Source organism: Penicillium pulvis (genome assembly GCF_028828015.1).
Source record: "Penicillium pulvis strain IBT 33274 chromosome Unknown scaffold_8_segment0_segment0, whole genome shotgun sequence".
Taxonomy (NCBI): Eukaryota; Fungi; Ascomycota; class Eurotiomycetes; order Eurotiales; family Aspergillaceae; genus Penicillium; species Penicillium pulvis.
The window spans coordinates 1,397,424-1,421,760 of NW_026643080.1; the positions used below are offsets into that span (position 1 = coordinate 1,397,424).

Here is a 24,337-nt window from a genome sequence, read left to right on the forward strand (position 1 = left end):
ATTTTGCATGGAGTTGGTTTTATGCACATGTTCATGTTATAGGAGTCTTTACCATTGTTATTAGATAATGTGATCGCGAGGTAGCTAATGAATTAACTGAATATGTTAACATCAAGTGCGTGGAAGGGAATTCAGTAATCTTAGTCTGCGTATCGGAGAAGCATCTATCAAGTGAAGATAACAGTGTATACTGAATGTTCTTACGTGCATTCACATGAGTCGCCTTGCTTGTTGCGCAGGGAGATAGTTTCAAGCAGCAGTGCCTAGATCCTAAGATCCATACCTGAACAGCGTTTGGCAAGGAGGTAGACCATTACCATGCTTCCAAGCAGCGTTTAGGGGATGTAACTACTAGATCAATACGGGAGAACAAGTACAAGAATATTGTAAATCAATTGAACTATATACAGCAAGCACTTTTTGTGTTTCATCATTCATCGCGGGTATTGCCGCGGAGACGGGGTATCGTCTAGTCATCTCGGGGAATTCCACATCAAATCATCCGTCTATTACCATTCCAGAAAGTCATCAAATACGTCATGTGCAGATTTACAGCTGCTCAGCCCAGGGGGCAGAGCCAGGCTGCATCTGGTTAAGCCACTTGACGAGCTCAATGAGCTCGGCGCGGCGCTCATCCTCAAGCTGGTCCTCGTCGGCAAGAACAGCCTGGAAGACGGGCAGAAGACGAGGGGTGAGTTCGCGGATGGTAGCATCCTCCCACTTGTAAAGCTGGCAGATCATGCGGTACAAGGGGTCGTTCTCCTCATAGTCGTTCTTGAGGGGAAGGATGTTCACCAGGACGGGCAGAACGTCCTTGGTGGGGACAGCCTCGCGGTTGCGGAGGATCATACGGGAGACACAGCCAGTGGCGTTGTCCTGGAGGCGGGAAACGTCCATCTGGAGGCACTGCTCAAGACGGCTGAGGATGGTGGGGTAGGCCTTGGCCATCTCGTCAGCAGCCTCGGAGTGCTCAACCAGGCGACCAACAGCGTAGGCAGCGTTGGAGCGGGTCTGGGGGTCCTCGTCACCAAGACGGTGCAGCAGCAGCTTAAGGAGGGTAGAGGTCAGGGGGGTGACGGCAGCGCCCATTCCGTTGATGCACTCAGCGAGAACACCGACAGCGGTAGCACGCTCAAGAGACTCGCTGGAGCTGGCGTAGCGGAGGATGGTCTTCTCGAACACCTTCCACAGCTCAACGAAGCTGGCGCCAAGGGCAGTAGCCATGCCAGAGACGACATCGAGGGCAGTGTCAACGACGACCCAGTCGAACTCGGAGGTCTCATCTGGACCATCGGTTTCCTCCTCATCCTCGAACTCCATCTGGCAAGGGTGCTTCTTGCTGATGATGTCGGTGATCTGGTGGATAACGTTGGTGAGAACGCTCTCATCGGCGATGAGGGCGGGACCGCAGAAGCGCAGGTTCTCGGCCATGTTGCGGTTAATGTCCGCGACGGTAGCACTAAGATGGATATGTTAGCAAATGCGCGCCAAATATCATCCAATAAGATAGCAATGAGGGTATGTGTTGGTGTCATTCGTGATAAACGCGGTTCACATCACGCGTGCACTTTGGCACGTCAAAGTGAGCTGGGTTAAGCGATAGATATAATCATCCAACAGGGATGTGGGACTACGAGGGCAGGATAATAAAGAAAATAATGAAACGTACCGGTCCTCTTCCTCAGTCCACATCTTGATAGTGGCAGTCATGAGGATCTCACCGAACTTCTGGACCTCCTTGGCAGGCTGGACCTGCAAGGGAAGACCAGGCTGCCACTTGGCCATCTGGCCGTTCTCCTCGGCAATAGCGAACAGCATGGCGTAGGAGCGGTGGAGGGTGCTGATGGTACTCTTGCGAACACCCTCGTAGTGGTGGTCGGCCAAGGGCATGACCTGCTCAATGGTCTTCTCGAAGTAGGGCAAGAAGGAGCTGCGGGTGTGGGTAACAAGGTCACCAATAACCTCAACGGCGATCTCCTTCTCAAGAGCGAGAGGAGTGGTGGCGGTGATGTCATCCCAATCATCCTCATCGTCGCCGATCTCGATATCCTCGATCTCGCCCTCGAACTCATCATCATCGTCAGCGCTGGCAACCTTGACCTTGCGGCCGGCAACGGTCACCTCCTGGCCAACGAGGTCCTTAGCAGCCTCGCCAAGGGCGACATCAAGCTCAGTCTCGTCCTGCTCGATACAGGCGAAGAGACCGTTGACAGCACCCTGAAGGAAGGGAGAGAAGTGCTCGCCGTAGACCTTGGCCATGGCACCCCAGAAGATGTAGGTGCTCTCCTTCAGGCGGGAGTGGCCAAGGTTCAGAGCCTCCTCAGTGGCGCGCATCAAAGGCTCCACGTAAGGCTGGTAGCGCTCGGGGCCAGCAGCAGCAGCCATCTCGCCCATGGCGTCAGTGACACTAGCGCGAAGGTCGAGCTCAGCTTCGCTATCCTTGACAGCGGCGAACTCCTGCAGAAGGTGCATGGACTCATCGAAGAATGGGAGGAAAGAATCACTGGCAGAGGAAGCGAGAGATCCAAGAGCACCGGCAGCAAGGGACTTGATCTTGAAGTCGGGGTGCTTGAAGAGGTTGTGGAGGATGGGGACGAGCTCAGACTGGTAGGGAGCAACATCCTTCTCATCGAGACCATCAACGACAGCATCCACAGCGCTGATACCAGCCTTAAGGATATCAACGATAGGGCCCTCCTCCTCACCCTTGTACTCTTGCATGGCACTGGCCAAGTTCTGGAAGAGCAAGGGCATGAGGGCCTGGTGCTCAGCAGAGAGGTCCTCAGCAAGATCGTCGGCCAGACGAGCGACGGTGTGCAAGGAAGCCATGCGGACCTTGTACTCTCCATCGGCAAGGAGCTGCAAGACCATGGGGAAGATGTCCTTCATCTGGGTGCTGATGAAGTCAGGGGCACCCTCAACACACATGCCGAGAGCCAGGATACCGGCACGACGGTAGTTGGGGTCAGAGTTGTTGAAGTACTGGCCAAGAGCCTGGAGCAGGGGAACAACGACCTGGCTGGGAGGAAGGCTCTGAGAGAGCAAATCAAGGAAGGCCAGAGCGGAGCGGGGGGCGGTGATCTCATCATCGGCAGCCGAGTCGTCGTCGAGCTCGGTGACAATGTGCAGAGCAGTGCGAGTAAGCTGCTCACCAACGCGCAGACCCTGGATCTTGACCTTGCGGTACTGGATGCACTGCATAAGGAAGCTGATAGCCTGGGTGCGAACATCCTCGTCGGCCTCGGTGTTGGCGGACAGCTCATTCATGAACATGACAAGGTCCTTGAGGTGGACGTTCAACAAGGCGGAGTCACAGCCAAGAAGGGTCTGGAAGACCTCGAAGGCCTGCATGATCTGGTCATCCTCACCCTGGTCAATGGCATCCTTGAGCACAGCAACCATAGAGGGGACCATGTCCTGGAATGCCTTGACGGGGCCGGCGTGAAGCTCGGGCTCAATGTACATGGCAAGCTTGCTCAGAGCGAGCAGGGTGTTGATCCGAACCTCGGCGCTCTCGGGATCGCGGATGGTCTTGCCAAATAGGGTGAAAAGATCCTGGAACTTCTCCTCGAAGGTCTCGCCCAGAGTCTCGAGGATGGTGAAGAGAATGTAGATGGCAACGGCACGCTCATCCTGGTTACCGCTGTCGGCAGCCCGGAGGAGGATGTTGGGGAGATCACCCCACTCACCATCGTTCAGATCAATCTTAGCGATAGCGGAGATGATGCGAGCAATGGAGTGACGGACCAGCGAGGAGCTCTCGCCCATGGTAGAGCGGAGCAGCTGCTCGCGGACCTGAGGCTTCTGCTCATTGCCCACCTTCAACCAGTGCTTCGCAACGAGGGATCGGGACTCGACAGCGGCGAGCTGACGGAGGTTAGAGTCATCGTGAGCGGTGGCGATCTGGATGAGGAGGACAAGAGACTCGGGCTGGCTGTAGAATTCCTTCTGCAGGACGCCGGTCGCTTCCTTAACGTTGCCCTGGGAGGCTGGAAAGCAAGGGTCAGCTGAAAATTCTTGAATAGGAAAAAGATTTGCCCTATATGCTGCTGCATGAACGACCTATCATTCGGAGGTACATACGGTCGAGAACAATCTGCAATTGCTGCAGGAATCGTTGCTGATCCATATTGATGGAATATGAGGGTATCGTATCACAAAAAAACTTTTCCTTTCAATCACAAGTTTTCGTCCCAAGCTGCCGCTTTATCAGAGAGAAAGCAGCGGGACAGTGATGAGCAGCTTGTCGCTAGACAAACAGCTCAATATGAGAGGGGTATCACAAACAAAAAAGAAATAAAAAAAGGAAAGGAATGGTGGGGGAGAAGAGAAGAAAAAATAATAACGCGGCGGAAGAAGAAGAAAAAAAAAAAGCTCAGGGGTGGAGTGGGTCACCTGATTTGGTCTAGTGTGGAGGGACCGCGCTCTAACGATTGGTCAGGACTTTCCCTTTGGGCATGTAATATCGTCACGGTGCTTTTTGGGTCGCGGCACGCGTTAGGGTTTATCCATGCAGAGATTTCGAGCTAGAGAAGCTATCTATGAAAAGGGGGGCAGATTTTGACTGAAAAGGGGTCACTCATAGTACACATGCTGCTTAATTGCCAGGTAATTCGCGTGCTGGGACATGGGACGGATTGTCGTCATCCGTACCATGGACTTGTCTCAATAGTCTATCAATACTTAATGGTACGTCCATACTCTAGAGTAGCTTCTGACTCCACGACTAGTATTTTCCTGAAATACTCTGTCTTGCCCTTGTGATAAATCCTAGCCGTGGCAGGAAATTGGCATAACCGGTCACATCCGATGTGCTCTAAGCTTTCTCTTGAAGCCAGACATTGAGTGCAAGCTCCGACGAGCTCCTATCCACCACGTCCGCCCATTTCAGTACCGGTGTGGAATTGGTAATCCAATAAGTGGTCATTTTACATTTATGTCCTTACCAGCTTATTCATAAGCTCAATCATACCTAGGCGTATGCCAGTCTTGGGGCACGTCAAACTTCAGACCGAAGGACACACGGGACCAAACACTCGAAAACCCACGCAGAGCCAAGTGAAGGTGAACACAATATCTGATTACTTACTTGCTCATCTAGTTCCACTCCTCGTACATGTCATCTAGCACCTCTAGGCTAAACACTGGCGCCATGATATTGATTATTATATTGAAATAGCATAAGCCCCAAGTAATGTACTGCTGCTGCAGTTGAGAAGGGACATCCCTACAAATTTGATTAATTCATCCATGGATCTCCTGAAGCTCAAACGAACCCCGTAATCTGACCCAGGTGGAAGAGCGAGATGAAAAAGCTTTCTAACGTGGTTATGATGTCAATTTTCTCAAATATATATTGCCAGACATCCTGATCATGACCACAGATACCTCATTACTTCTAACTTCATACACGGCCACCAATTTTTAAATCTCAATCGTTGATGGGAAAGCTACATTCATGTCTAATTTTGAATCACCGCACGCAAGCATGGTGTAATTGGAAGGCCTTAAGCTTAAGCAACGAAGGCTGGTGTCGTCGCGAGTAACTCAGAAAAGCATAAAAGACCGCATCAACAACCAAAATCCAGAGACATAACCAGAAACCAGGAAACCATTGCAAGCCAGAAAACCCATTAGAACACACGGAGAATGAGCCGTGAGATCATCTAACAGAGAAATAACGTGTTCTTTGGAGCTCATCGAACTTCAGGCGGCAGTTGATTCATTGCCAAAATCAATAGCATGCTACTCAAGCACCCATTTCCAGCAATCAGGTGCTAGCTCATGATCTCCGAGACCTAAGCCAGCGTGTATCGATCATACTCAAGATCAATATCCCTGCAGCCAAGCAGATCCAGATCTTTCAGGCAAACGGAGGGATCAACACGGGGTAGCTGGGCTGCTAATCGATACCATCGTGGTCAGCCCCCCTAAGAGTGTCTTTCATCTAGTTCGTGGGCACCAGGCTGAGGGATCCCGTATCCAAACCTCCAAGTTGTCATATTGAACCTCCATCATAGAGGTAAAAGAAGGAGGTTCACTTGTGACGCACTGTCTCCGTGGATTCCTAGGTGTAACGCCTTATATCTCCGGCCCTGGGAAGTGTCTTGTGAGTTGACCTATATCAATTTAGTGAGCTTGAAACCATTCACGTCCAGGTATTATATATCGGTACATATTTTCTTCTGACCACGCGTGTTGGACAGTGCCTTCTTGGTCCTGTTTCGGTGTGGGCGATATTAGCCAGTGTTGTAGCTTTGGTGTTCGATACTTTTCGACTTCATCGTGGAGAGATGAGCAAACAAATTATGCCTGGTCTTGTGAGAGGAGGCATCAGACATTATCATTTAGGTAACAAAATTCGAGTTTCTGGCTCGTCTATATATGATAGATGCTTATATATAATAGGTGTATATAACAGCTGTGATATGTAAGGAGGAGGAAGCAATGAGATACAGATTGCTCTCTTTATATGCCCCTGCGGACACATGACCACAAACAAACAGTTCCTACTTAGCTTGGTCGTAGAGCATGCCGATTTTTGCTTGCAACGCTGAGCGGCGAACTAGGTATGGCAAACGAGCTGGGCATAATTGAGGTCACCAGTAAGCTGACAACGCGTATTTGGCAAGTATCCCGACCTGTCGAGATGCCATTGACAAGACTGCAGGGACTAATATGTATATGTTCAATCATTATTTCAAGGCACTCTTATTACGATGTTAGCACCAGATCAGTAATCAAGGTTTTCGATGTCTTTCTCAGTAATGCGAGTAGTGTGAATGGCCTAAATCCTTTTTTTTTTTTTTTTTTTTTTTTTTTTTTTTTTTTTCAAATCGTCAGAGGGTTTGGTAACTATCCTCTGTATAAGTGAAATACTATAGCAAGTCATACACTGCGACGTTTTGCATGCATTATCCGTTTATACCACCATGATCAATAGTGCCAGGTAAGGAGTAAGATACATCACAGCTAGCCGATCTTTCGGGCGCGCTTGGTTCGGTGGTAGCATTCTTGGCTTGAAAGAAAAGCGGATCGATGTTGTATCAATCTCGGTCCACGTTGAAGGTGTGTCTGATTTGATCAGATGAAATTGGGTAATTGCAAACACTAGCCTAGTTGTAAATCCCAGTTGTAAAGCCGTTTCACTGTCAATATTTGGCTACGAAAGAGGTACGCAATACCCCCATGAGTGAAGAGAGTAAAAAGACCCCACTAGCCTTACAAGAAGATCAGTCGTAGATGACGCGCGAGGACAAAAAATAAAGAGGAGAAAAAGTCTTCTACGTTGACAGTGGGCTGATCAGTCGGCGGGACGAAGCCGAATATGGCCCCCACGGCGCAGATCTGATAACTTTTCTGGAACCTCGGAAAGTTAAGAAGTCTTGGAGTCTTGGACTCGTTGCTTGTTACGAGGTTTTCCGGCCCGTTGCGCGGGTGCCGAGATAATTCCATTGCTTTACAGTATGATCAGGCTGTTCCACACTTAATCTCCCGTGCGTAAAACGTCGGCGAACCCGTAAGTTCAAGTGCTGGAAGGATCGTCATTCTTGGGGCCAACAAGGCCGAACTATCCATTCATGTTTCAGGGTCTTTTGGAGTTGGACCCATAGGGATCCACATCCCTTTCTTTGCGCCGCACTACGCGAACGACCCTGCTTACAAGTCGGCCACACGAGATAAGATCGGGCATCTGATTAGATCTTTATGCCTAGGTCATTTTGGGGTTTCAGTTTTTTCTTTGAAAAAGGACCTTGGCCTTGTTGGAACTCATCTATCTCTTAAGCTCTTGAATAATGAACCATATAACTTACCTACTACGGCTATCCTATCCACTTCAAATTTGGCCACACCATGGTATTCAAGGCTCAAATCGAGGCATAGTACGTCAAATAGCTCAGCATGAGATGGTTACATTAGCTTAAACAGGTTTCAAACGTTCCCCATTTCCCTTACGAAACAGAATGAGCTGTCTCGAATCATGGAACGGTCAAATAGTCGTGTGCTGACCCACCCATCACCAGTTTCTTGGCGCCGATCAGTCCTGGTCTCAGAGCTGAACGCGAATCTCATTTTTCTTTTAATTCCCATTAGCCCCCGGTGGAGTCGGGGTATATCGTGTAGGGGGCAAATCGTTCCACTTATGTAACAAATCATCGTCCATAGCGCAGATTCCGCTGGTCCTTTGCATCTGCGCGTGCTTTAAGTCTCCGACAAGCATCCGACTTCGGGTCTGTGTTCTATAAGGGCAGGGATTATCACCGGACTCTTTGGCTTTTTAAGTTGGGCAATATCCCTCAACCTTCCTTGTCTCATTTCTATCTCGATTTCCTTCCCCACTTATTGTCACTTCAGTGTTAACCATCCAACATGGCGGTTACACAGATGCGCCCCTTGCTGCGCAGGGCTCGCCATGTTTTTGGTCGGACAAAGGATGAAGAGGGAAGAAGTTCTTCGGTCGACACTGGCGCTGTGGAGGGAACTTCCGAAAAGAAGGATCCTGAGGCTACTGACAATGTGGTTCCTGTTAACGATAATGGAGCGGAATTGCCCCAGGAAGGCTTGCAGCAGGGTGTTGCTGATGCCGAAGCTATAACCCTTACTTGGTCGAGAAAGGTTCTGTTCTTGGTGTTCTTGAAGTATGTTTTGTTGCTCCATTTCCCGGAAATTGTACCGGAATCTGACCTTTTCCATCGATAGTATTTGGTTGTTGTACTTTGTCAATGCATTCCAGGCATCCGTTTACGACACAATCAGTCCTTATGTCGCGAGTTACTATGAATATCACTCGCTGTCTGGTCTCCCTACCGCTATTGGTGATGCTTGTTCTGCCGCTGTCTACATTCCGATGGGCAAAATGCTCGACACGTGGGGTCGAGCTGAGGGATTTCTGCTCATGACCATTTTTTCTACCTTGGGCCTGATTCTCATGGCCGCTTGTGATGGATTTTCCATCTACTGCGCTGGATATGTAGGTTCTGACAAAATCCATCTGTGATTATGTTGATACTAACAAATGACAATCTAGACGTTCTACATGATGGGCTTCGGTGGAATGGAGTACTGTGTGGATGTCCTCACGGCCGATATGACCAAGTTGCAGAACCGAGCTTTTGCTTACGCTTTCACCTCTTCTCCATACATCATTACAGCATTCGCTGGTCCCACCGTTGGCCAGGAATTCTATGCTCTTCCTGGTGATGGCTGGAGATGGGGATTCGGTACCTGGGCGATCATCTTCCCCATCACTGCTGCCCCCCTGTTCTTCACCTTGAAGCATACACTTCACAAGGCCCAGAGAGAGGGCCATGCGGTCAGACTTCCTAGCGGCCGCACATTCCTTGAGAGCACATGGCACTGGATCCAAGAATTTGACAGTAAGTTCTGCCGCAACACCATTCTCAAGCCTTATTGCGAACCATCTGATCATTGAATAGTAATTGGCGTATTTATCTTCACCGTTGGTCTCGTGCTCTTTGAACTTCCTTTCGACATTGCGGACTATGCCCCTGACGGCTGGGCAACGGATTACATCATTGCGATGCTTGTTGTTGGATTCTCCATGCTTTTCTTCTTCGCTCTCTGGGAGAAGTTTTTGGCCAAAGTACCTATGCTGGACATCACCTATATCAAGAACCGTACCGTCATCGGTGCCTGTCTCCTGGATGCCACATACCAGCTATCCTACTACTGCTGGAACTACTACTTCACGTCGTTCCTACAAGTCGTAAACGGACTGACCCCCAAAGAAGCCGGATGGATCAACCATATCTTCGACATCGTCTCCGGTGTCCTCTTGCTGTTCGTCGGTTTCTCCATTTCCAAGACCGGGCATTACAAGTGGCTCCTATATATCTGTGTTCCACTCTACATCTTGGCTCAAGGTCTCATGATCTACTTCCGTCACGCCCGATTTAACGTCGGCTACCAGATCATGTGTCAGATCTTCATCGCCATCGGTGGTGCGTGCTTCATCATGGTCGAGCAGCTTGCCATTCTCGCCGCTGTTGATCACCAGCATTTCGCTTCGGCTCTTGCTCTGTTGAACGTCGTTGGTACAATCGGTGACAGTGCAGGTCTTACTATCAGTACTGTTGTTTGGGAGAACACCTATCCTGTCGCCTTGAAGCGTTATCTCCCTGAATCGGCTATGTCGAACTTTGACAACATCTACAACAGTCTTTACACCCAGCGAGGATACCCACTGGGTTCGGCGACCAGAATTGCTATCCAGAAGGCTTATGGGTACGCCGAGCTGCGCTTGCTTGCTATCGGTACGGGTATCATGGTTCTCGCTATCCCTTGGACTATTATGATCCGCGACATCAACGTCAAGGAGAAGCCACAGGTAAAGGGTGTAGTTTTCTAAGATAGCAACGACTGTACGACTGAAACAGAATTGTCCCATATATGCCTGCGATTGTTGACAAAGTCCAAGCTTGGGACTTTTTTGATCTTGGCGATGACTCTTGGTTCACAGTGTGCCACCCTCTTTCCAATTTGGCTGCATAGCTTGGTTTCCGCTCTTTGTTCGCCTCAAAATTGCTACTTTAATATATAAACCTTTTCTCTACTAGTACCCTCGTTATTCTTTTTTTGGCTAGCCACCACTGGATTCACGTAGAACCTAGTATATTGCCTCATTTCATAGAACACCAACGATTCAAATTGCCTATGCTCTACATGAGCATGCCAAGGAAAAGGCTCCTCGGAATTGTTCTCACATCGAATTCCAGAAAACAAGGATCGGCCAAATACCGGCTTGACCTCGGCTTCAAATCCTTCAAAAGTCTAATAGATCATTTATTTTGGCCCGGGACCCATATAACCGATCAACGCGGAGCCTTGCGGTTTTCCCGAAATCGTATCATGCGCCATGTCTCAAAGAACCCCAGAGGTTCCTCGAAAGTGTTGCTTCATTGGCCGTATGGCTCTGACTACCCTCAAATCGACCCACCTATTTCTTGATAGCTTGCAGCCGCCGCGCATTGAACGGAGTGGATATACTCCACATACTACATGAATCTTCCCAGGGTTGTTCCTGATTTGGTAAATGGGCCACCCTTAATTTGATGCCAAAAGGAATTTATCAATATAGCAAGGTGGTGTGTTTTACTTGATTTCGAATATAAGGCCGAAATTGTCCGAAATTGTTGATCAATGCTTGTTGGTCTTCTCATTCAAGCTAGTCACTGATGGTAGAGATTGATGGACCATCTTATTGCTTATGATAACAGCAAGAATGCAATTGCTTCTGCTCAGCTAAAAATAGATTCAGTCGGACGTCAACTCCCTGGCTAACCATAAATGTCTATCTGTCCTCATTGCGAATCCGAAAGAAGATTCCAAAATCCAGGAGGGGGAACAGCAGGTGAAAACCAAAAGCAGCAAAAACGGAAATTCAGAAACTTCCAATGAATAGTAATCCATGAGTATAAAACCGGCATTGATACCTTTCTCTTTTCATCGTCGTTATCGTCTTGTGACTCGATCATCTTGGTCTCTATGGCTTTCTGCAGACCTTTATCTTCTTTCCTTGCGTCTGCTGATATCGATAAACTGTACCTTGATCCAGCCTTTGATCCTCTCTCGTAGGACGTGTTCATCTTTCGGATGGGAAATGAAAGGCGCTTAGGAACCTTTGGTCATCGTCGATCAATAACTTGATGATATGGGTGATGTAATATTGAAATCTTTCCTTAGTAACCCACTCTGCAAGACTCCCATTGCCACCCGAGTCGACGTTGAGCATTTGGTGAATCTTGTAGTAGATACCGCTCTTTGAATTTTGAAAGTTCAAGAGTATCGTCAAGAGCGCCGCGTAAGGACCAATATTGATCCCATGCTTACAAGCCGATTCGAATTGGTCTGCGTATGCCATGACGTATTTGAATGGCTTGTCAAAGTCGCTAGGCTTGAGTTGGACTAACTTCTCCATCCTCCTTGCATCTGCTAGAGATTTCCCCTGCAAAAGTAGCTTGGCAGATCTCACAACGGCATCTGCGTAGATGCAATCCTCACCCATCCATTCGAGATAGCAGTAGAGGGTCTCATCAATGCTGTCTTCCATCCATTGGCCAACCTCCAGAGACAAGCTCGCCCATCTTTCGCTCTGCTCGTTCAAGAATAGAGGCCGTGGTCTCGTAATCAAACCCATCAGCCTGTTAGAGTCCAGGACTTTGGTGACGGCGCTCAACCAGACCTCAAAATTGCCCATGCCTGTCAAGATTGGTGATACTTTGGGTAAGATGACATCGTCAATATTTGGAAGACCATCTGACTGATCGAGATAATCCTCTGCATCCCATTCCCGCCGATGAAACCAGGAGTTCCAGTCCGTCATTCTCTTTTTAGCCGGTGGTGTCATCGGTGCGGCCTCTGTCGACATTGTGGGGAATGGCGAGTACTGAGATTGCCAAGAATTGCGAGAAAAATGTGTTCGGTGGTATGTTTTCAAAGGTGTGAAGCAAACAGAAAACTCATAGAAAACTCCTAGAACTAAATTTCTTGGTGGAGAATCAAGCGATGAGGTGAGTTGCAAATGAAAACGTGTAATGAGGTGGGAACTTACTTCTCGTTGTGATCCGTATCCTCAGGTTAGGTGACAAGCCTTGACTTCAGGTGGGAAGATTGATTCTACTCAAGGTTTGATGTGAGGGAAGCTCGCAACTGACAAAGCTTGCTCACGTCCACATGACTGGTTGAAAGGGCAATGCGGGTGCTCTTAACAGGTTTGAAAAAAATGCGGTGGGTGGGGAGGAGTAAAGAGAAAGATCAAGATGAAAAATATGAAGAGGATCAGCAATGAGACGAAAAAGAAAAGAGAAAGAAGTAGGAAGACAGGGGGGACTGGGAAACAAGTGTTCAAGGTTAGTGAGCCATTAGGATCATTCGAATGGTCCAGATACTATAGGAACTCATCAACCAAGCAGCCAGCCTAGCCGTGAATACACCCGGAACTACGATAGGCGGGAATATCTGTTATTCTGCCGGTAGGTATGAAAAAACCTGCTACATTGTTAGTAGATAGAATGTTTATGTCTCGCAGTTGGTTGTCGATGATACAGTGAGCGCGGTGCGGTGTGAGATGGCATAGAGAAAATGGGACGGATGACATTCTTTCATGAGGTAAATGAGACGAATCATTGTTCAATCCATAAATCTTAGAGCCTTGGTTCTTCAATTGCTATGATCAAAGTCTACTAACAAACGTAGCACAGCATCTTAACGACAGGCAAATTCACAGACCATATGTCAGGATGGCAATCCTGGATGAAGCATATTAGCTTTTATTCATAGCTTGAAGTATGTTGAACTCCAGAGAAAGCCAGCAGATGATCTTAGAATGCACCGGCTGAATTAGATCCCACAGCCACTCAAGAGACATGGTCCAAGGCATGTGTAAAGTTTCAGTTTCGACGAACAACATGCTACGGCCAAACAAAACCAGGAAATCATTATAGGATTATAGACCGATGATTCTTGAAATGTCTAGTATTTCAGGTTTGGAAGAATCCCTACAACGAGCAGCTCTGATTCCATGGCATCATTGCAGACAAACGAAGGTAGGCGGCGAGGGGAGCGATTGGTGTTAAGTAACGCACTGGAAATGAATAGGCTAAATCTAACATACTTTGTGTCCTAAGCCTTAACGCAATGGCTTCGGCGCGTATTGTCATGGTTTTTCTCGTTAAGGTCCATGGGGACTTTGGTGTAAGCTGAGGTCCCATGGCCTCCCGTAGGTCATTGGGACGTCTTAAGCCAAGATCATGTGATTGATTCTGCGTCCTTTTAAAGCAATTCTTCCGTGATGGTGCACCTAAGGAGCTCTTCAACTACAAATTTCCTTTGAAATGAATGATTCGAGGCGTGCAAAATGGGGGAGGGAGAGAAGAATAAAGCGAAAGCTTCTAGGTTTTCTTCGCTATATCCCGTGGAGCTTCGATTTGTCTGGTATTAGAAAGCCCTGCTTCATTTGATGTTGTATGGTGAGCTAACGTCTACCCCATAGTTGTCTCCCACCCCTTGTCAATCATAACATCAATCCAATAAGTGTTGGCCTCTCCAGCATCAATCCGTCTCCATACCTCTTTCACGAGTTTCACACAAACATCGATTGGTTTAGGCGGCAGCACATGTAGGAAAGATGTCAGACGACCGAGAATGAACTTTCGGGTTTGGGACACTTCAATAGCTTCCATGGATATATTTGGTGTCTCAATGCCGCCTTGAGATTGATTACTTGCGGGATTGTCATCCGGATTATTTTCAAAATGGGTATTCGGTTGCTCGGTGGGTAGTCTTGGTAGACGTAGCTCACTGCATGAAGCGACCAACAGTAACGGTTGCAAGCAGCGGGTTCGGGACTCCAAGGGGATGGTTTTTAGGCGTGAGATTAGTGTGACGGCAAAATCAGTGAGCCAGGCGTCGTATAATGACTCGGGTGATGTGTCTTGAGTCGTGGATTTCGGGGCTTGAGGTTGGTGATGGTGCGAGGAGGGAGGGAAAATGTTGATGTGTGGGGAGGAGGTCGATGATGGAGATTGGTGGGTGCTCTGTTGATTTTCTGGTTGAGCTTTATCGGTTGTAGGACTAGCGTTTGTTCCACCGAAGCCCGGAGAGAGATTCATGCAGTCCAGATCTACTGGAAAGAAAGAGTCGCCAGGTGTTCCCCTCGCGAAATTTGGAAATTGAGCTGCCTCAGGATTTGGCAGACGGTTGCGAAGTAGGTCTGGGAAAACACGATACAGCTGTATTAGGCCTGTGCATCGATAAACCTCGGCAACGGTAAGAAGGTGCCAAACTGGAGTTTCATCGTCGCCGGTACTGACGATCTCAGCCTCTGTAAGATGAGCAAGGTTCAATAAGCGCTCCTCCAACTCGCGTGCCTTTTCGATCGCCATCTGCGCTCGTCTGATGTCGTCCTGAGATGTGAAAGTTCGAGCACGAATACGTTTACGTTCTCTCCGAATAAGTCGACCAACTTCATGCACTGTGAATTGTGCATCTCGTGCGATGCCAGTCCATGGATGCGGTACGCGTTGAAGAACGAGCGATTCTTCCATAGATGATGCGCATGATTTATCAGAGAACATTGCAGAGTCATTGTCTGCGACGAATGATAAGAGCATCTCCCAGTATATGAGAGCCTCCTCAAAAAATCGGTAATTGTTACTGCGGCTCTCCGGGAAGCCCAAGGATTCCGTACTCGATCCATCGGAAATAGAGTTCAGGTGTTTCCGAAGCAGGTTAAAGAATGAAATACCCAAGTCTTTTGGATCATGCCAACTGGCCGTCTGTCCGAGCATGAGGAGTGCCAGTAGAGACTTGTCGTCCATCGCTGGTTCAAGTGTGATGATACTGACAGCCTCATCCCTCATCTTCCGACCAATCGGTCCAAACTGTGGAAAATCATTGACAAGAGTTGCAGCGGCCATGCTTTGCATCGTCCGGCACATAGCCAGGGATGAGCCCCATAGCCTGGAGACGGTCGTGCGGAAGGGGTTCATCTGGCTATCATAGCTAGAGAAGAGCGCCGCAACCTCTTTGAAATAGTACTCGATAAGTGTCCAAGAAGGATTGTTCAAAGGGCGAGATATGGACGTAACGTCTCGTGAATTAGAGCGGTGCGAGGCGGGTGGATAACTGCGTACGATGGTCGATGGCGAGAAGTCTCGATCAACCTTCCCACCGTTAGTAGTCTCTTCTTGAGACGGACCAATCAGTGACAAGAAATGTGTGACATCGGCGGCCATATCTCCAGATGAAGCAAAGTCATATGGTGAATTTTGGGGCTGCGAGAAACCCGATGCTGACATCGGTGCTGGGGAAGACGGACAGAGGTCTGTTAACTCCGGGAGTGATCGATTGCCCTGAAGGTCCCATAGACTGTCACAAAGAGCGTTCGAATCATCTAGCTCAAACACAGAAGCATCTGGTTCAAGTCGCGATCCGGGATTTGGGCTACAGAGTGACAGCGTATCTTGCACTGGAGCTGAAGCCTCCTCCGGCACCGAGGTAGAAGGCACAGGGCTAGGCGGCTGGCCCTCTGATGATGCACCAGGACTGGGTTGTTCATATTTTGTGACCCAACGAAGTGACTGCACATATCCCGGGCACCGAACTCCAAGTCGGGTGCAGCGGCTACAATGAGGCTTCTCCTCTCCGCACTTGACCTGTTCGGGTAGATTAGCATGTGTCAATATGGACCCACGCGCCCACACTGACCCTTTTGCTTTTACACCTTGCACAGCCGTTGCGCGACTTTTTGACTCGCCGCATGATTGATATATGGAACCGAAGCTGTCAAAAGCGACGAAGCACGGTACTGTGGGACACACAATTGGGGTCGTGCGGGGAACGCGCTTATCTGGTGCTCCCGCGATAACGGGAAAAATTTGCCTAATTCAGAGCGCTTTCCAGCTTGGCGCGCTGTATATGTGCCTATATAGACAGGATAATGTCTGCCGGGTGGGGCCTTCCTATCTGGGCTGCCGCCGCTTTTATGAGGGCGCTTAGGCTCAGAATCATTGAGTAAACGTTAGCACGGGCTCAGACTCAGTGATCATGCTCATGTCCGTTCACGTAATCAGGGCGGAAAAATCAACCAATAGGGGTCCAATCGAGTATATGCCACTGTCTGTCCATTCTGCTATATCTGTGCACGCACTTTATATATGTGCTTACTAATATCATGTAATATAACATGTTTGTCCATCACCACTTGTCTAGTTCACAAAATGTTTTTACTTCTCTTCTGCCTATTATTTTCCCTCTTCACATTCAACCGCCGCGCGATCTTTCCGATCCTCTATTGCAATAAAACAAGGAGAGCAACCATACTTCCAAAAGTAGCACCCAGGCTTATTCTAGTGCTGCGACCGGCACCAGAGGTGGTAGAAGTCGCGTTGGTAGAGGAGCTATTGCTGTTGGAAGTGCTGTTGGATGTTTTGCGGGTAGCGGTTACATTGACGTTATAGCCGCTGGCTTCATCCCAAGGGTAGGGAGATGTGTAGTTGTAGGTCGCACTCATGCCGCTATAGGTCTCCTTCACCGCTTCCAGCACACCGTTTCCAGCCGAGCACTTAGCGTCAGTGTTGGGAACAGGCCAGGTCCATGCGGAGCCCGCCACTTTCTTCAGGTCAGACGAACCTCCAAAGTACTCTTCCAACATCCCGGTGGTCAATGGGCCATTATAGGTATGGTTTAGGTACAAATTGGTAAGATCAACATCATAGTTAATATAGCCAGTCTTGTTGGCCACAATCTCGAAAATATTAGCACCACAATCCCAGCGACCCAGGGAAGGAAGACCCCAGTTAGCAGATATGGATGCAATGCTCGAGTAGTGTGTGTAGAACGTATCGTCCTGAGTGCCTTTCAAGTCATCCGGGATAATACCACCAAGCAAAATGCTATAAACCCGATTGCCCTGATCGAATGTGGCATTTTTGTCACTGAGATCATACATATCTTCGTCAAAAGTAAGAAGGACAAGGGTGTTGTTCATAAAGTACTCGTTCGCCAGCAAAGCGGACATCCAATGGCGCTCCCACTTGGCCCCGAAGGTAATGTTTGTATCGTGGGCATCATTCGTAATATTCGGCGTGAAGAAAGCCCACTGAGGAAGCTTGTTGTTTGCAAGATCTTCTTCGAAGTCGGTAAAGTTCTTGATCTGACGAGCACGCGTCTCATTCACGACCACAGTATCATAGAGGACCACAGGGTTATGCCTACGCACATAGTCGTCCTCATATGTCTCTTGATTGGAGTAGTTGAAGCCCTGGAAACCAGGGTACGGCATATGCTCCTGATATGCAGCCCAAGAGATACCCTTAGTATCTAATAGATCTGGGACAGCAGATATGTTTGAAGGAATCTGTGTCCAGTCGTCCCAATCCATCCCAAAGGTATCACCACCGCCTGCAGCACAGTAATTTGGCTCCGACGGGTGAGTAACGCCATGGTAGTTGGTCCTTCTTGGGTCAGCATTGGCTCTACAAACATTGCACAGTACCTCAACTTACAGCAGAATTCCCTGGGAGGCAAGCCATTGCATGTTGGGATCAGCCGCCGAATCGGTATACGCCTATCGCCTAGTGGTTAATATAGTCTCCCTTCTGATTTTCATCGGGAACTTCACGTACCACATTCTCCATCCAAATCTGGTAGAAGCGATCAAAAGCAACACCTTTGACGTTTGAAACGGGAGATTCAGGCAAGGTTGTTGCCGCCGCGTTCTTGATCTGACTGAGCGATGGCTCGGAGGTGGTCGCTACTAGAGCGTGGGCCATAGCGGCCATTGACAACAGAGCCGCCACGGTCTTCATGCTGGCGTGGGTTGATAGCCGCAATATAATTGACCTTTCAGCAAATGGCATCTAATGCAGATATACCGTTGCGCTTTTGGCTAGTATAACCACTCTTGGTATCAACGAGTGAGTTCCTGCCGCTCCGACTCTTATTTAAATAGGGGGCAAACAAGACAAGGTCGTATCAGGTTGCATATTGAGTATATCGCTTAGACAGGCATGCGGAGATAGCCGATAGACGAGTCTTAGCCGAAGACCTGGACGAGCATTTTTCGGTAGCGTAGATTATATCTCGGCAGTCCCGATGCTCGACGATGAAGCACGGTTCAGTTGTAGCGATCTTGATTGGCTGCGATTTATACCGGCTGTCCTGGAGACGCCCCACCCCTGCACAAACCGTTGGTCAACTTGTTGATGCGTCAGTATTGAAACAATCGATTATATAGTGAATAAGCTAGTGCAGTACACGTGTTGGAAGGTATGGTTCTCGAAGCTATGGGTAAAGAACAGTACGACTGATTTTGGAAACCTGTGGGGAATATCGTTTCTGGGGCGGTCCAAGAGAGCATTAAGCGAAATTTTGTAGGACCCTACCGGATTTATCACGCGAGAGCTTGGGGGGGGGGGGGGGGGGGGGGTGAAGTACTGGCGACGGCGAAAGATTTGGTGCGCGCCTATCCCATGGGGGTGTGGGCATCCTACCACGATGCCCACATTAATTATAAAGAATGATTCTATATGCGAAATAGCTTAGAATAAGTAAGAATAATATATGAACAGATCATCCTCGCGTCGGGATCGCTTCCTGTTCCTCCCAGAGAATCGCTGCTGGGTATTAGGTAAAGGAGGTTCATCTTCATTAGACCTGGCCGGAGGGTCCAAGGTCCGGACCCTCCACCCACCAAGGGACCCTCAATGAGGGACCCTCTTTTCATAAGGGTGCATAAAACACCATTTATAAGCAGGGAAATACCTGTTTATGCCTATTAATGCCTCAAAATATTATCTAAGAGGGTTCAAGGTCATAATTTGTGTTAAGGTAAAGAGGTCGACTAGGCGAGGATAGTAGTCGGGAGGTATGAAAGTGTAAAGTAATAGCTTGAATGAGACAAAGGCTAATCCTTAAGGACACTGATTAAATAGAAGAGGGACATACCCCTCTTTGATCAAGTCGTACAGTTGAGTTTCGGTTGGGGATCGGGATGGTTTAGACATTTCATCGTCCAACTTCACCATTCTGCCCTAATCTCCCGATTAGGCCGTAACAATTTGTACCCTCCTTAGCGTCTTGGCGAGTCTAAATCGAGGGTGAGTGCCAGGTCTACAAAAGTCTCTCCCAGAGGATACCTGTTAAGGCCCAAGCCTTATACTGGGGTTGTGGATAGGAGTGATAAGCACGAACATTACAATAGTGTAACCATACGCCTGTTGCTGTATATTGGTACTAGTAGTATAATCACTGGAGAGTCCTCAGGGTAGGCTTCCGCAGAACCCAGCTCAACCCGGACCCAGCCCGGACCCAACCCGGACTGGGTTGGGTTCTGCGGAAGCCTAGTCCGAAAGCTCCTAGGAAGACTATCAGCCTTCATTTAGTTAGGATGAGGTATTTTCTGAGTGCTATCTAGAATACCTTGGGCAAGTGAGGGGTCGCAAATTTCGTCACTGGCGGGTAAGTCATCAGGTAGACATAGCCGATGGGTCTAGAATGGTTTTGCGGATGTCCAGGTCGCTAGAGCTAAAGTCGTATTCCTAGGAGTAAGTGGCAGGCAGCAAGAGCGATAGTTCGTTAAAAATTAAGCAAAAATTCTAAACGTTACACTAAATTGGATTTATAAACCATTTAAATTTATTTTTGGAATATTCCTAGATATTGTAGAGCCAAAAATGGAGGGTTGGATATTTCCCGTAACTATAAAGAGACGGTATTCTGGTCGAAGAAAACGGTACACTTCAGGCAGCACTACCCGTACATCTTTTCTTTCACTTTTGCTTATTGATGTCCTTATGTGCAACTTGTCCACGACACGAGTGGACTATAAAGCTTCATGAGTGCCCACAATGGCCGCCTGGTGTAACCACCATCTGAATTAGCCAGAGCAGTTGCACAATCGATTTATCACATACAAATTCAAGTTACCTTACGTTCCAGAGCTTGAGGTTCATTCTGGAATCTGTATTGTAATTCTGAATACCCATTCATCAATCAATTAACACACTTTTTTACTTCTCAATAGTAGCTGGTAGTTAGTAGGTAACAACCGCGATCAATGGATGTGCGGTGTGAAAGCGGCGGACCGCTGATCAGGAGCCTCAATGATGGGCCTGTCCCTTCGGTAACGGCCTTGGTTCCGCGCGCCAAGACAATCTACACCATCAATATTTACTTAATAAACTTACAGCCCAATTATGACAAATAAGTTTGATTATCAGCTGTTGGCCTTTAATCACCAAATAACATATCTATCAGTGAGCCAATGTGTCCGATTTGCAGGAGCGCCTGCAGGACCCCTGCAGCGTTCGGAATGGCCCCGATAAGGTAGCACGCACCAGCCAAGAATCCAAGCAACTTAGTATGCACTTGTTCCTTAGTCCAATAGTTATTTGGCCCCTTAGCTAGGTGAACCAATTTATCTTTCCCTTACTCAGCAATGAAGACTACCGAACGCCCTCGGAAGCGGAATGATAGCGCGGAACGGGGCTGTCAGCCCCCGCATTATGGGTTGCCTTGAAAAGCAGCTACATATACCCAGCTAATCATTTACTTAAATCTCCAGCATTTGCTGTAACCCTTTTGATCATCAAAAATTTACCAAAAATGGATTCGTCATTGACAATCGCCGGAGTGCAGGGTCGGAAGGTTACCGGTAAGGTGACGATTGATATACCCGCTCCATATGTACTTTCAACTCACACCTTGCTTTCAAGTTCCGACCGGACTCTTCATTCACAATGAGTTTGTTCCATCCGTCACTGGTCAGACATTGGCCGTAGAGAACCCATCGACGGGCGAACAGCTCGGAACTATTTCCGCCGCCGGGCTGGAAGATATCAACAAGGCAGTGAAGTCCGCCAAAGCCGGCTTCGAAGCTTGGAAAGCAGTTTCCGGAGCTGCACGAGCTCGAGTTCTTCTCAAGCTAGCCGATTTAGTTGAGCGCGATGCGCAGGATCTGGCATCTCTGGAGGCTGTCGATTCCGGCACTCTCTTCACCGATTCTATGGGACTGAACATTCCGCAGGCGGTTGGATGTCTCCGATACTATGCTGGATGGGCTGATAAGATTGATGGAAAGACACTCGAGCTTGATGGTGGGTTTGCATACACCCATCGAGAGCCTCTAGGCGTCTGTGGTGCCATTGTTCCCTGGAATGCACCCCTGTAAGTGGCCTTCTGCTCTCCCGGTGAAATTCACATAAACTAATGTATGAATGCGCAGAATGATTACTATCTGGAAACTTGCTCCCGCCCTTGTGACTGGTAACGCTTTGATTATCAAGACATCCGAGAACTCGCCCCTATATGGCCTACGACTGGCTGAACTAGTCAAGGAGGCCGGATTCCCCGCAGGTCTGGTGAACATTGTGGCCGGCGATGGTGCGAATGCAGGCCAATCTCTGTCCGAGCACATGGAAGTTCGCAAGATTGCTTTCACCGGAAGCGCCTTCGCCGGACGCAAGATCCTCCAGGCTTCATCCCGGACTAATCTGAAGAAGGTGAGCCTCGAGCTCGGTGGGAAGGGTCCATCAATCGTGTTCGATGATTGTGATTTTGAAAACGCACTTCTTTGGACCCGGATTGGTATCACCGCGAACAATGGCCAGATCTGTGCGGCTGGATCGCGTATCTATGTTCAGGAATCCATCTATGACCGTTTCATCGAGGCGTACAAGAAGGCTGCTGCCGATGCTCCTACTGTTGCCGGTGACCCATTGGACGCAGCTACTACAAAAGGCCCCATTGTGAGCAATGCGCAACATCAGAAAGTTTTGGACTATATTCGTCAGGGCAAGGAGTGTGGTGCTCGTTTGCTGTTTGGTGGAGAGCGGATTGGCGAGAAGGGGTACTTTGTGCAGAACACTGCGTTTGCAGATGTTGCCGACGATGCGACCATTATGCGAGAAGAGATCTTTGGCCCAGTTGCTGTAAGTTGCCGCTTGTCTTAAGTTCGCGCATGTGCTTATGCTGACCCTGAATAAATTAGAGCATCGCCAAGTTCTCCAGTGAGGCGGAGGTCATCTCCAAGGCCAATGATTCTGCTCACGGGCTAAGCGCTGCCATCTTCACGAACGATGTTAACCGTGCGCATCGCGTTACTAAGGCCTTGGAATCGGGACAAGTGACCGTTAACGCATGGGCAATGTTGAGTCCCAACGTTCCCTTTGGTGGTGTGAAGGAAAGTGGGTATGGACGTGACATGGGCGAGGATGCCCTCGAGGGTTGGACCCAAGTCAAAGCTGTCAAATTCCACATCCTTCCCGCCCGACTGTGAGTTTGATCGCAAATCAAATATCAACAATGGCATTATGACTCTCATCATGCACCCGTGGGCGTCTGAGCAAGGAAGCTCTGGACCCACAAGTTATAGCCAACAGAAGAAATTTAAATTCAAAATTGTGATTATTATTGAGGTAATGATACATTCACTAGACATAATACGCGTCACTGATAGCTTAGATGTTCTCTAAGATCTTAGGTCGCAGCCCTTCGAGAACGGTAGTCACATCATTCCAGACCTTCTCACGAGCCTTAGCTCCATCTGTGCTGCGCACAAATTCGGATAACATTGTGTTTTGAACAATTCCATCAGACATGTACGCGCCATGGGACTCAAGGCCGGACAGGATACCAGCAACAAGTGTGCGTGATCCAACTTCAGTCGAGCGAGCCAGACCTTGCTTCAGCAACCAAAGTCCCCAGCCTGCCTCTCGACCCAATTGTGAATGGCAAAGACCAGGGTTCACCATGTTGATGATGACTTCAGAGCCACGCACTCGCCCAGCAAGCTCTTGTACCACCAGAACCTCTAGAAGCTTCGACAAGGGATACCTCTCGCCCATCTTAGCTTTAGCTGGGTCGGAGATGACTTGAAGAGTGTTCTTCTCCTTCCATTCGTCAAATTGCACCCATGCGTGCACCTCACTGACGGTGAATGCCATGTGAGGGTGGCTAGAAGGTACTTCCTTCTTGGTAGCCTTGAGCTTTGGGAGAATGAGAAGTCCCATGAGCAAGGTGCTGATGACGTTGACGGTGATTGTTCGCTCATAATTCTCGGCGAGTTGGAAGTTTTCGGTAGCAATTGCTGCATTCAGAATAGCGGCATCAAGACGAGGCAGCTGGGAAATTCGGTCTCCGAAGGCCAGGACAGAGTCGTATGAGGCGAGATCTACCTCCCATACTTCGCAAACACCGGGGCGCTTGGTTGAGGCTTCAATCTCTTTCTTGGCTTCTTCTCCAGCTGGGACATTGCGCACTCCTAGGAGAACGCGAGAGGCGCCGAGACGGACGACATGGCGAGCAGCTTCAAATCCAAGACCAACGTTGGCACCGGTGATGAGGATTGTCTGGCCATCTAGGGATCCCTCGGGGTAGGATGGGCGAACGAAAAGTTGGGAGTACACGAATGAGGGCATGATTCGAATATAAGCCGTTCAAGATAGTTTGATATGTGACACGAAAGAATAACAGAGGGGTTACATTTGACATATATAAAAAACTTGAATTTCTAAAGGCAGCAATGTCGTGACGAACGTCTTCACGGAGATTGCGTTGCACTAACTCCGAGCCATAGCGTAAACGCCGTGTAAAATCAATCCTCATGAGTCAAAAGCCTATCTCCACCACTCCTCTCTAAATCCGATGTCCGATTTTTGTTTGCAGATCTTTCACGGGCCCTTCCTGATAAGTTATTCTTTAGAACTTTGAAACAGTGAAGTCTTTTTACCTGTAACAAGCTCTAGTCTCAAAAGGATCGCCGCCAAGCCCCAGGGTTGCGGTTATGACGTAGGACATGGACCAGAATAGGCTGCCG

The 24,337-nt window shown here is 48.6% G+C and overlaps 7 protein-coding genes across 7 annotated transcripts; 2 read left to right on the forward strand and 5 right to left on the reverse strand.

Moving 5' to 3' along the window:
* Positions 1 to 549: 549 nt before the first annotated feature.
* Positions 550 to 4,129, reverse strand: N7503_009930 (putative importin beta-4 subunit; the record flags this gene model as incomplete). Its single annotated transcript, XM_057069476.1, has 3 exons — positions 550 to 1,459; positions 1,670 to 3,989; positions 4,084 to 4,129. The coding sequence occupies 3 exons, from the start codon at positions 4,127 to 4,129 to the stop codon at positions 550 to 552; spliced, it is 3,276 nt and encodes a 1,091-aa protein (XP_056916087.1).
* A 4,241-nt stretch (positions 4,130 to 8,370) lies between these two features.
* Positions 8,371 to 10,369, forward strand: N7503_009931 (Major facilitator superfamily domain general substrate transporter; the record flags this gene model as incomplete). Its single annotated transcript, XM_057069477.1, has 4 exons — positions 8,371 to 8,639; positions 8,701 to 8,971; positions 9,029 to 9,377; positions 9,438 to 10,369. 4 exons carry the CDS (start codon positions 8,371 to 8,373, stop codon positions 10,367 to 10,369), a joined length of 1,821 nt encoding a protein of 606 aa, XP_056916088.1.
* Positions 10,370 to 11,602: 1,233 nt separating this feature from the next.
* On the reverse strand, positions 11,603 to 12,388 carry N7503_009932 (uncharacterized protein; the record flags this gene model as incomplete). The annotated part of the gene is made up of 1 exon (XM_057069478.1): positions 11,603 to 12,388. One exon carries the CDS (start codon positions 12,386 to 12,388, stop codon positions 11,603 to 11,605), a length of 786 nt encoding a protein of 261 aa, XP_056916089.1.
* A 1,612-nt stretch (positions 12,389 to 14,000) lies between these two features.
* Positions 14,001 to 16,281, reverse strand: N7503_009933 (Zn(II)2Cys6 transcription factor; the record flags this gene model as incomplete). Its single annotated transcript, XM_057069479.1, has 2 exons — positions 14,001 to 16,175; positions 16,228 to 16,281. 2 exons carry the CDS (start codon positions 16,279 to 16,281, stop codon positions 14,001 to 14,003), a joined length of 2,229 nt encoding a protein of 742 aa, XP_056916090.1.
* A 529-nt stretch (positions 16,282 to 16,810) lies between these two features.
* N7503_009934 (Acid phosphatase) lies at positions 16,811 to 18,329 on the reverse strand (the record flags this gene model as incomplete). The annotated part of the gene is made up of 3 exons (XM_057069480.1): positions 16,811 to 17,975; positions 18,027 to 18,088; positions 18,147 to 18,329. The coding sequence occupies 3 exons, from the start codon at positions 18,327 to 18,329 to the stop codon at positions 16,811 to 16,813; spliced, it is 1,410 nt and encodes a 469-aa protein (XP_056916091.1).
* A 2,797-nt stretch (positions 18,330 to 21,126) lies between these two features.
* N7503_009935 (uncharacterized protein) lies at positions 21,127 to 22,798 on the forward strand (the record flags this gene model as incomplete). The annotated part of the gene is made up of 4 exons (XM_057069481.1): positions 21,127 to 21,175; positions 21,237 to 21,687; positions 21,746 to 22,451; positions 22,511 to 22,798. The coding sequence occupies 4 exons, from the start codon at positions 21,127 to 21,129 to the stop codon at positions 22,796 to 22,798; spliced, it is 1,494 nt and encodes a 497-aa protein (XP_056916092.1).
* A 181-nt stretch (positions 22,799 to 22,979) lies between these two features.
* N7503_009936 (uncharacterized protein) lies at positions 22,980 to 23,939 on the reverse strand (the record flags this gene model as incomplete). The annotated part of the gene is made up of 1 exon (XM_057069482.1): positions 22,980 to 23,939. One exon carries the CDS (start codon positions 23,937 to 23,939, stop codon positions 22,980 to 22,982), a length of 960 nt encoding a protein of 319 aa, XP_056916093.1.
* Positions 23,940 to 24,337: the final 398 nt, after the last annotated feature.